The 12,640-nt window shown below is 44.9% G+C and overlaps 1 protein-coding gene across 1 annotated transcript in view; it reads right to left on the bottom strand.

The window, feature by feature from the left end:
• Positions 1-10,742, bottom strand: part of FAM171A1 (family with sequence similarity 171 member A1) — an 84,861-nt gene extending 74,119 nt beyond the window's left edge. Inside the window, exon 1 of the mRNA XM_066316847.1 lies at positions 10,346-10,742. Coding sequence (XP_066172944.1) covers positions 10,346-10,439 — 94 coding nt within the window. The 5' untranslated portion in view covers positions 10,440-10,742. The remainder of the gene's footprint in view (positions 1-10,345) is intronic.
• Positions 10,743-12,640: the final 1,898 nt, after the last annotated feature.

Genomic DNA, 12,640 nt, shown 5'->3' with positions numbered 1-12,640 from the left:
CATAAGAATACACACAATATTTTTCCCCATGCAATCAGGCTAGGGGTAAGAGAATATGGCACTTGATTACCCTGAGCAGTTAACTGATGCAAACTTGATCCTCAAATGCATCAGATATTAAAAAGCACCTTTGTTTATGTGCAATCATCTATGGTAAGCAAAGATTCTCTACCACCCTGAAGGAACCTACTGGTCTATCACTTATTAATGAGTTTCATCTTGAGAGCTTAATATACATTTTTTAAATTTCTTTTTTCACCACAGAAGAATGAAGCACTTTAAAGCGTGCATTAACTCGCACATGGGAATAACCATTACCTTTCTAGGAGGCCACCACAAAAACTGCTCTACTCTCTTTGCCTAGCCCCTCACCCCTCAAACTCAAGGCTATTTTTCTGTGCATAAAAGTCTTGAGTCATTACAGTACTCTGATCCCCTCTCTAATAACAATATCTGCTGAGAGAGCTCACTCAGCTCTTTATGCAGTAATAGTAAACCTTGCCTTAAAAAACCCCATACAAATCAAACAACCCCTCCAAGATTCACTGAAAGATTACATACAGGTAAAACTACTAATTAAAATAACAACTTCACCAAGATGCTTAATATAGCTAAAGAATGGCATAGTTTTTGCTGACGTAAAGCTTCAAAGAACAGGTAAGTATTCATATCTGACCTTAAGAGGAATGGTCTTATCAAATGTCTGGAAAAATAAATGGTTTTCAGTACGGCAGATTCTCTCCCTTCAACAACTGATTTTTGAAGTATTTTTACTAATTTAATATTCTAAAGCCACTGTAATTACAGCTTGCAGCAATAAGCAAACTTGAAATTCATCCCATTTTAAGTTCTAGCTCTTTCTGCTTCAGGCTGCTTAAAGCAACCATATATTTAATTTTCATGTAACATGCTAATAACAGTATTTACATTGACTAAGTTTAATGCCATAGTTCCCTGTAAAAAGTTCTAGCAGTACACTAAAAAATGAAATAAAAATTCCTTTGTTCTTATAAGATAGTTAACTTTTAAAGAAATTGAGTGTCTTCAAATTAAGATTTTTATGGTAGGGAAAATGTAACAGTCCCCACACACAGGTTCACCACAAACAATGAAAACACAGTTCTCATTTCAAACATATGTTCCTAGATCCTGCAAATTATACATCATGAACCTAGAGACTGGCCCAAGCTCAAGTTATTTGCCAAGACTTCAAATGCTGGAATAAGCTGTGAATATTGCTAGAATATTCTGGGTACTAGCAGTAAAGATTAAAGAGCAAGTATATCGTTGTGCTTCACTGCATCTGTCAATGTTATTACCCCAAGTAGCCTTTTTAACGACTGTAATAGGCTTTAACTACTGCAATATTTGTCCAGGTCAGTATATTACTCAGCAGGTTTCAAAACTCACTGGGCCCACAATGCAGAGAGAAGTAAAGAAAGCTCCCATCTTGAGCTGATGGCTCCCATTCTGCAAACACAGTGCAAAGCCTGGACAAGTTTATCCTCTTCTGCCCTTGTCCACCTCACCCCCTGCAGACCATCAGTCCTGTCTCCAGAGCTCCTGGATACATTTATTTCCCTAGCAATGCTTGCCCAACTCAAACAGAAACAAGAAACGACAAGGGAACACTCCCTAGGACACTTTCCTGCCTGTCCAGCAAAAACAAACAAAGCCCTTTAAGATAGGAGAGGGCCAACACAGGGACAGAAAGAGGAAGGGTAGGATAAAGAGTTAAAAGTTCTTTAAGCAGACACTCTAATCTTGGAGACATTAATGCAAAAGTGCAGTAGCTAAGGAAAGAAAGGCAAATTAGCTGAATGAAGGTGGGAATTACTCTGGCTGGCAGACAGATCAGAGAGCAGTGACCAGACACTAGCAGGCATCATGTGCTAATCATGTCAAATCCTGTGCTGACAACTTGCTGGCAAAAGTTACTCTACCAGAAGACTAGGGAAACTGGGAAGAAACTGCTCACATGTTTCTTTAACATTCAAATGAGCTAAAATATATAATTTCCTCTCAAGCCATTTAGAACACCCAGAGAAAAGATGATTCAGGCACTAACTCACCTGTTGCCCTACAACTGGGAGAAACACTTGTGAGTACTTGAGTTGTCACAGTACATGTCACAGTACACCTGAGCTTAAACTGTGGATGGAAGTCTGCTTAAAATTCCATGCAGGGTACAAACTGGAAATCCTAGGCAGGGACAAAAACCTGTTCTGACAGTTGCAGCACAAAGTGCCTCAAATCATCTGCCAGCACCCAGGTCCAGGTCTGCCAGTATTAACAGTATAATGCAGGGTTTTTTCTACTGTAAGCAAATTGGTTTTTCAAAAAATTCTCTATGCTTTTACTTTAAGCAAAAGGATGGTATCATACTTCCGGATAAGAGTAATTCCCTTTAAGTAGTAACTTTTAAAACAGTTACCTGTCTAAACTCTGCACCTTAAGTCTTATGCTTTAGTTCTACAAAAAAGTGTAATCCTGTATCAACTGGCACTGCTGCCATGAAGTCCCTTACCAGCTCCTCCCAGCCCTTTTTGCTGCACCAGCAATGGCATTTGTGTAATTTCTAATGAATCCAGTCAGGGAAATGATCCAGGTGAAGACTGAGCTGAGGCATACAGGAGTTTTCAGTTGGATAACTTCCCGAATCTGGTTTACCACATTGCTACACAAATGCCAGTATGAGAAAACAGACAAAGATCAGAGTAACAATGCAATTTAATCCAGAATAAATCAACCCCTGGGAATACAAAGCTAATTAAAAACATGTCAAAAACATATAGGCAAGTCCAAACAACACTGCAAGCCACCTTACTAGTTTTTAAACTTTTCTTTTTGTTTATTTACTCTTGGGAGTGAAACACTTAGGTTCATAAGCATAACGCTACAAAGACAAATGGTTTAGAAATGTAAATAGACAATAACTCTTGTTTGAGTCTTGAAAAGCACATAATCCAGCCAGGTAATCCAAGAGTGTGTACCTTCACATAGTTTATTACACTGTATATATTCAGTAGCTCAAGGCCAAGCCAGTGGGCAATGCCAAGGGAGGCAACAGTGAGGGAGGATTCATCTGACTAAATGGGAATTCAAATAGCGTTGTGTAGGCTGTCATGCTCTGCAGTGGAGGTTCACACAATGGATATTCATCAGACCAAATGTGTTTACTCCAGCTGACAGGAATGATACTCGGCTCCATTAGCTGAGAAGATTAGACGTTGTCTGAAAAAGGCCCCTGGGCAACTCACTACAATGCAGACACTTGAAGACTGCAGACACTCAAGCAAGGCAAGATGCCTCCTACCCTGGATGCAAACTGCATCTCCCTCACACGAGGTGTACTTGTTATGTACAGACTGAGACATGAGATATTTGGATCTTGACCTTCTACAACTTTTCCCAGCCTGGAGAAGAGCAAGAAGGCCGCACAAAACTGCTGATATATTAATTTCCTCGCAGCAGTACAAATGCAGATTTACCTTAATTTGGTGCTGTTTTCTTAGCAAGTCTCACAAAATCACCTGCGAAATACTTGTTGCTGTGTTAGTATTTACCTTTGTTTATTATAAAGGATGAAAGACACCATGTTTCAGTAATGACAATCACAAAGGTGGGATGAAACAACAGGAAGAACCCAATACCACTATCACTTCTGTTAATCAATGCAGGAAGAAGAAAGGGCTCTGTTTTCTCTAACAAAGCAGGAGTACTTTGTCTAATTCTACCTCTTATTTATCTCAGCATTTATGGACTGTCAAGGTGAGCTCTCCTTCACTTTCACATACTGTAATTGTATTACACCTAGTACAGCAGCTCTCAGCAGTCCTGCAGCTACAACTAACTGGAAGCACTATGCACCTCTGGATTCAGCTTCTTTGTTGTCCCTAAGCTGAAAGGATGCTGCTATTTCCTTCCCCTTGGCTTCCGCTCGGTGCTCCATTTCCTCTCTGCTAACTTCAGCTGCCACCGTGTCTCCTCAAAGCCCTCGGGGCAGAGAGGCTGAGGGTGGCCCCTACAAGTGACTCCAACTCCAGCAAGGCCGATGTGGTGCCCTCTATAGTGTAAGGTGCTCTTGCCTCTCCATCTGAAAGGCACTCATGACAGCAGCAGTGTGCCACGGTGCAGTTCCCACTCACAGCGACAGGGAGGCTTCACCTGCCAATGCATGAGGTGTACAGATAATGAACAAAGACAGGAATTCTCTCCCTAGGATGCCTCCACTGAATGGCACAGACAGTGACAGCTCACAGATCTGCAAAAAGTAGGAGTAGGAACAATTAAAAGGTAGCTTTGGTGTTGGATTTCCAAGGACTGTTGTGCTCTGCCTGCACACACTGCCTCTACTCAAAACAAACTTTTATAACCACTGCAGCTCGGTTTAAATGCATCCAATCCCCCAAGTAGCTAGTGACAACCCCTAAGTAATAGGGAGTCAAACTTAGAGACTATACTGTACATAAATGAGTTTTTCCTTCAGTTTTTCCTCAAGATCTGTTGCTCTTCAAGCTAGCAAGAGTGGCATGGGTATATCTGAATTAGAACATTAGTACTTCACAGAAATGAAAATGTTGGTCTATGCTGAAACATATTTAAAAATACTCCTTTCAATGGCTCAGACATGCCATTATGTCAACTGTGATTCTGTCGTACTATTTTAAAGTGGAAGATCCAACGCACTTACAAAAAGCAACAAGAAATTACAGAATGTTAACATTCTTAAGGCTCTGTATTAAAAAATACATACATATTTTCCAGTCTCTAAAAAAACCTAAAAATGCTATTTGTTAAAAGCATGTGTATAATGCTTATTATCCATCCACAGCAAGCCAGATATTACATTAACTGAAAGCTTAATGTAAACCAGCCTTCAGGATAACGTTTCTGGAATTTCTGAAGGGAAAAAAAGCACTCAGTTCTCTTTGGCACTTCCTAAACCAAAATATTTTAGTGTATATTATTAACATGTATTATATTAGTATTATTACACTGATTTTTTTCTAGTAAAAACAACCATTTACACAGACTTCTTGCCTCCATTACTTCTGCTCCCTAGCATGTGTATGGTAAAACTATTGAGACCTGTGGGAGAAGCAGAATACCAACAACACAGCTCTCTCAGAATTTGCCTTCCTTCATATCTAAAGGCAGAACAGATATATATATATATATATATATATATACACACTGGAGCAAAGGAAAACTGACCTTACAAAAAACACAGCTTGCATAAGGTAATGAATGTATAAGCCAAAAGAAATAATGAAAATGCATTGTTTTGATTTCAAGTTGTACATATTTCTGAGAGATTACTTAGTTTGCCTTCTGCTGAATGGAAGAAGAACACTCCCTGAATTATAAGCTTGAGATTCATAACAACTGTACTGATCCAAGGTACTGGACTTTGGGATGTGGAATAGAAGCATCACTCGCAAACACACTGCTGTTCAATGGTGAGACTTCAAGCAGCACTGTTAAGAAATGTCGTTTAAGCTGAACCTCCAACCCAGCCAGGTACAGCACATTCTTATAATGACACAACCAAAGCATTTCCTTCGCATGCATTTTCTTCTTGGTTTCTCTTCCTGTGCCAAGCCTGGCTTTGCCCACAGAAGACCAGAGTAAAAAATTAATCTGAAGTTTGTAATAACAGGAAGCAGAGCGACATTTCTGTTCCTCCATTTACCAAAACCACTGGAGATTTCTTGTATTTTCAAAAAAATCTAAATGCACAATTCTTCTTCCTCCCCAGCACACAAGTACATACAGCCAAGCTTCTGTTAACCGATACAATTAAAAATTGTAAAATTCCATTTCACTGCTACCAGAAACTGCTATTTGAAACCATTCACTTAGCCAAAAGCTGACACAGCCATCCGTAAAAGCTTCATGAACCCAGTTTTAGTCTCAAGCAGGAAAAGGCATCAGTGTGGTTTTAAAAATGACAAAAATAAGGAGAGAGAGAAACACATGGCAAATTAACACTATCTCAAGACACAAGTGGGCAAAAAAGACAAAAGTGGGACCGCAGGGAAAGTCAGCATATGAATTTGCCACTTCACAAGTGCATACACGCATTATGATGGGTAAGTTTAATCACTTAGTGCAAGGTATTACAAGCCAAAAGGGTGAACACAAATGCTCAGGAGAAAAAGACTGCAGCTTTAAACCCTCAGATCACCTAGGTAACTTGTTCATCTGACTGATGGAAATCAAGTTACCAGGCATTTGCAGGCATTAGTAGTTCAAGACAAACACGAAAAAACCCCAACCAAAACCTTTTCTTTACCTGGATCTGATAATTGATAAAATCAACAAACACCTCATCCTCATTAACATTTTACAACACTATCTAGTACTAAGTAAACAATTGGCTCCTCCACTAAAATAAAGCAACGTCTTTTGGACTGCTTTAGAGCAATTTAGCTTCCACTCTGAGGAGCCCATTTGTGGTCTCAATGAAATAAACCTTTGGATTTGATGGTCACTAGTAATTTACAGCTGAATGAGAAGAGACAGTAAGACAGTGCAAGGGGAAAGAGAGAAAGACTATTTCTGCATCATCTAAACTTTAGCATCATTGTTAAAACTGCAAGCTGAGGATAAACAGCTTAAAAACAAAGCAAAAAAAACCCCACAAAACCCAGAACTGGAGAGTCTTCTCAGAGCTGTTACTGTGCTGTCCAGAAAAGCAGACTTTGCAGAATGTCCATCTGAAACGCTTGTGAAGTTAGCTTCCACGAAGTAATGGAATGGCTGCTTGCAGGAAGGCAATTCCAAACAGCAGCACTCAAGCATCAACCCTCCCATCCTCCATGCATACAGAGGGACAAAACACTGCAGATTCTGACTAAGCAGCAACATCTGAATTTTTATTCACCATCATACTGGAAAATAATTATCTACCCAATCTCATTCTGGGATTCATAGCTTCTTAATTTTGAACATCTAATAAAATAAGACGACCAACTAAAACAGGAGTTAAAACCAATACACACTGTGGCAGACAAATATAATGCCAGATTTCAGCACTAAAACAGGATTTATCTAAAAAGACCTCCCTAGCAGCTACAAATGAATAATCCTCATCTACTGAGAAGCAAATAAAGAAGGTGATAAAGAAATTTAATCTCTTCCCAAATTACACTGATTATGCTTACACTCTCCCTGGGTTAATATTACATCTTCATATTACTCTTAAATTCCTTAAATTTGCCAGTGGTCTGTTCTTAGGTTTTACACAAGACCTATTCATGTTGAAAAATGTGCACCATATATTTTGTGTACTCATCAAACAAATCACCAGTGCCAATAGGAATTCAGCTTAAGGGTTTGTTTGTTTTAAAATTTGCAGACATTCCTTTCAGCACAAAAAGAAACTGAAGCTCTGGAATACCTGTTAGAACAATTAAAAAACCCAAATAAAACAAAGACCAAACAAAAACCCCACAAAGCCATAATTTAGTCTTCATCTGAAACAGCTGTCAGGTTTTATATCCTTGAGAGGAGTTACAGAGGTAAAGGTTCTAAAGGGTACCTTCATGGACATCTGACATCCTCTGCTGGGGTTCCAAGTACCAAACACTGACTAAAGCTAACAACTCATCTGTGAGAATTTCACCCTGTCAAAGCAAGCAAGTTACTGAAACTTAGAGGGTACCTCTGTGATCTTCAGAAGCCACAAGAGATCTGCATTAAAAACTCACTCAATTTTCTAAATACAGTGCTAAGTGCAGAGCTTAATAACCAGTACTTTCATATTCACAAATTACATCATCAGTCTGGCTGAGGAGAATGTGAAGCTGGGACTGTCTGAACATATGTCTGAGACCAATGAAGGAGAGAAATGCTTGATGCAAAGCATCCCTCCTCATCCCTTCCTTAATAACACTGACTATACATCCCACCTTCAAAAACCTCCAAATCCAAGACCTGTTTATTTGGTTTGTTAACACAGACACGGAACATCTTAACCAAGTCTCATTTAACCTGTCCCACCATGAGCAGGCTTCTCCACTCCAGTCTCATGTAACCTGTCCAACAATAAATACTGCAGCTGAAGCAGTTAATGGCACACTCTGGCTTTCTAACTTCTACCTTTATTTCAATCACTTGGATTTTAACTAGTCTATTCACAGCCACAAAGGGGAAGACAGTCATCTGCAAACATCCCTGAACTTTGGCAATGGCCCTGTACTTGTACCTACAACTGTGACCATAGCACTAAAAGGGAAAGAGGGAAAACCAGCTAGTTTAAGTTTTACAACCATTTAGCACTTACTGTGTTGTGTGTATACAGACTGGAAATGTACCTGGTACTAAAACTCTTTTCCCCAGAAAATCATCACACCTGATGTTCAGGAAGTTAAACAAGGCTACCAGCTGGCATCACATCACTTTCAAAGAGGATTCACAGTAAGGAGGAATTAGGAAGCAGAATACACTTTGACATGAGATCAGCTCTACACATCCCCTTTACACCAATATACTTGCCCAAAGAGTAAAGAGTGAGCTTGTAATCAGGCTTCAGAAAGCAATACTATGAAAACTCAAATGTTCTTATGTGGAAGACCAAATTAGACATTTCTATTTCGATAAAGATATTCTCAACTCACTGGCAAAGCTGTTATTACTCAAATAATCAATCATCAGTCTTGATGTGGATGTAGCAGCTACAGACAAGCCTTTCCATGGCATCTGAATTGAGCTTGGCAACATCAGCAGGGCAGTTGAAAGGCACTAATTCTGCCAATACCTCACCACTTTGATCACGTGAAGGAGGTTTTCCATATGATACAAAAAGTATAGTAGATTTTTCTATTACCTTGGTATCTGAAGTGCTAAGTTCATGGGCCACACAAAGCTCTGGTTTTCTGGCATGCTTATCAATAAACTGAGTATATCCTGAGTTTAGTGGCCTTTGAGTTTTAGTCAGTGGTTCTTATTCCAGAACAGCTATTTTTTGCCCTTAAAAAAAGGCAGAAACTGGTATTGCATTTGATGTCAGATTGCCTGGTGTGGTAGGTTTTCCAACAGGACACCTTCACCTTTTGACTACTCTATGTGTGAACACATGCCCACTCAGATTCTACTCAGTGTACCTAAATACAACCATCAAAGAAGGAGACCAAAAAGGTTACTTTTAATGTTTTATTTCTTGCATCAGGCATCTGATTGTTACAACCTGTGTGAGATAAGGAAAGCTCTGAGGAAACAGGATATACGCTTACCCTTCACATGGTGCCCGTCCACCCTAGCACAGCAGGAAGGATGCTGCCAGCCCACTGCCATGAAGGCTCAGCCGGTGTATGATCGCTCATCCCACATGACACATATAGCCATTTGACAATACATGCCACAAGGCCAACGCTGACCACAGGGGAGGATGCATTTCCTTCTAACATGTCTTGTACCCCTACGTACACAAGTTTCTGCATCCTGACATACCCGCGGTCCTGGCAGGCGCGATGCTGCCGCAGGATCCCTGTCGGAGCCCGACGGAGGGGTTGCCCTCCGGCCACCAAACGCAAGGCCGAGGGCGAGGAGGGCACGGCGGCGTCTCCCCCACTCGCCGAGATTCCACGTCAGGCTGGAGGGCAGGTGCACCTCTCCGGCCGAGGGGCTGCCACACCACAGGTGATGAGGGCTGCGCAGCCCAGGGCAGGACCCGCAGCCCGGCACAGGAGCTGCTCCAGGTGCCCCCGGGGCGCTCGGGCACTGGCTCGCTGCCGCTTCTGCTCCCGCTCGGGCGAGGGCGGAGGTGACCCTGCCCGGCCGGGGAGCGTCTCTGCCCGGCTGCCCAGGGGCAGCGGTGACAGACCCCGCCCGGCCGGCGGGAGCCACCGCGCCGAACAAAAGGCCCGGCGGAGGCCCGGAAACGTCCCGGGGCCGCGGCCGAGCCGCGCCGTCAGCCCGGGGGGCGAACCCCAGCCTGGCGGCCCCTCACGGCCTGCGGCCGCCGCTGCCCCCCACCCGCCTCTCGCCGCCGCGTCAGGCCCTGAAGCGGGCACGGCGACGAGACGGGAAACCGGGGGAAAAGGACGCAATGCAACAGCTCCGGCGGCGCCGAGGGACGGAGGGAGGAACGGAGGGGGCAGCACAATGAGGCCAGCGCAGCCCCTGCCCCTGCCAGTAACAAAAGCTCCCCAGCCGCGGGGCTGCCCCTGATTCTCCGGGCTGCGGGGTCTGCGGCGGCCAGTGGAAGCCGGGAGAAGTCTCACATCACCGACCCGCTTCCCCGCCGTACCCTCGGTCCGGCCCCCGCACAATGTAGCGCCCGCCGCCCCGGGGACAGCCGCACAAAGCGGGCCAGTCCCGCCGCCCATCCCGCACCGACCTTGAGCCGCCTCGGGCGCCCCTAAGGTTTTGGTCACCGCCTTCCATACGTTGCAGCCCAGCAGGCAGAGGAGAAGCGCCGCCGACCTGCTCATTTCCACCCGCCGCCGCCAGCCGCCGCCAGGGAGAGAATCGCCGCCGGAGCCGCTGCCCGGAGGAGGAGGAGAAAGAGCCGCATCAGGGGCTGGCCCGCTCCGCGCCTCCCTCCATGTTGCCGTGCGCTGCCCCTCCTGCTTTCTCCGCCTGCTGCATTGTCGTCCCGCCGCTGCGCCCCGGCTCCGCGTCCCGCGCTGTCCCCCCGGGCGGCGGAGACGAGGGGGAAGGAATGGGAGGCGAGAGAGCTCGCGGCCTCGCTACCTGTCCGCCCGAGTTTATTCTTTAATTCCTCTGCCGTTTACCCGCCCGCTCTCCCCGCGAGAGCGGCACGGGCTCCCCGCCCGCCCCTTAACCCTTGGCGGCACCCCCTGCCCTGCCCGCGCCCGGCGGCGCAGCGCCCCCTGCTGCCCGCGCCCCGCCCTGCCCCGCCGCGGGGCTCCCCGGCAGCGCCGGTGCTGCCCTCGGCCCGCCCGCGGCGGCCGCGTGTCCCGGCGGCCCGGCCCCGCGCCCGCTCACCTGCCGCGCTCACCTGCCGCGGGGGCCGGGTCCCGCCGGCCGCGCCCGCCGCCCGCTCTCCCTCCCTGAACGGCTGCAAAATGGCCTCCCCAGTCGTGCCGGCCCCGCTCGCCTCCCGCCGCAGCCAGCGGGAGGGACGAGGGGGAAGGCGGGCGCGGTGACCTGCTCTCCGCACGGCCGGGACGTGTCGGGTCGCGGGGTCCCCCGCGGCCCCGCTGCCACGCGTGACCTCCGGCCGGGCCCCTGTGGCTGCTGGAGTATTTAAAGCGAATTTTAAAACCAAAACGAGCCAGCCAACCACAAAGCAACAGCAAATGCGCCCATCTACTGGTATTAATACAAAATAGTTTTAAAAAATGCTGTAGGAAACTGCACAGGAACGGTGAACTCTGGGCTGGAAATCGCGGCATTGAGGGCTGAGACCGCGCACGGTGCCTCCCGCCCCGTGCGGAGTGTGGCAGGGGTAGCGCTGAGGACATTCTGCCGGGGGCAGGGTACCCTCCCTCGGGGCTTTCTCACTGGGGTGCTTTGCATCTTCCCTAAGAGCATCTCTCGGCTTGCTTTCCTTCAGGCCAGCAAAGGCAGAACACAAGGGGACAGCAGTCACTCCTCCCTTCCCGGTCTCTGCTGAGCATTACGCGTCCTAAGGGAGGGAGAACAGGCGCTCCTCATGTTTCCTCCAGCACGGAGATTGCTGCTCCAGACAGCTATTATGGCAAGTCTTTACACAGCTGTGCAAAGCAAAGCCTCTGCCCCACTGCCTCACGGATTTCCCACGATCTGCTCCCAAATACTGCCGGTGCTTCAGTTGGCCTCTAAGACTGAAGTTTGTATACCTACAAATTTAATCTCTCGGTGAGGTGACTTAAAGTTTCAGGATTTGTTTGTAAATCTATTTTTAAATAAAATCTTCCAGTAAAAGTGTGATGCGTTATAGATCGATTTTTAGAAAGCAGTACAGTTGTTTTTTTGTCATTTCAGTATTTGACCAGAGTAGCTACATCGCAAGCTCCAGGTTGTTTGTTTTATTAATTTTATGAAATTCTAGTACCCTAGAAGTGTTAAAACTGATTTAACAGATGATTTTCAGAGACCAGTTGATTACAACATATTTCACTTTGGTTTTGCTGTTTCCAAATACATTTTCTGAGAGTTGATAAATACTGTGTAGACGCTGCAACTTTATCCTTTTATCCTGAGAATTTGGAGGATTTATTTGTAAAGTTCAGCCCCATAAGAAACCAAAGTACAAAAAGGCTATTCAGTTCACAGGGAAGACTAAATGAACAAATACAGATCATGTGATCTTACTCCTGCTTGTCATAAAGAGAGATTTCAATATTGTAAACTCATGGCATGTCTTAACTGTGAGGCAACTTGTTCCTAAAGAAAGGAGGTTGGCCTTCCTAAAGAAAGGAGTGTGGCAAATAATATAGCTGCCTTTTTTTAAAAAAAATTAATCCATTTCCCTTTCTCTCGATGTTTATGAACTTAAATTAGCATACATAGGATGAGCTCAGAGCTAGAAACTTATATAAAACCTATTTCTGTCCATAAGGAAAGGTAGAACATCTTGTTACAAAAAGAAAAATGCATTTTCCTGCATATAGTCATATTATTTTCACAAAAACTAGACAGCTACAAAAATTCTTGCAACATCAGTGGATAACACATAACAAGTAAG

The sequence above is a fragment of the Sylvia atricapilla genome, chromosome 1, assembly GCF_009819655.1.
Source record: "Sylvia atricapilla isolate bSylAtr1 chromosome 1, bSylAtr1.pri, whole genome shotgun sequence".
Taxonomy (NCBI): Eukaryota; Metazoa; Chordata; class Aves; order Passeriformes; family Sylviidae; genus Sylvia; species Sylvia atricapilla.
This window is presented reverse-complemented; position numbering and strand designations above follow the sequence as displayed.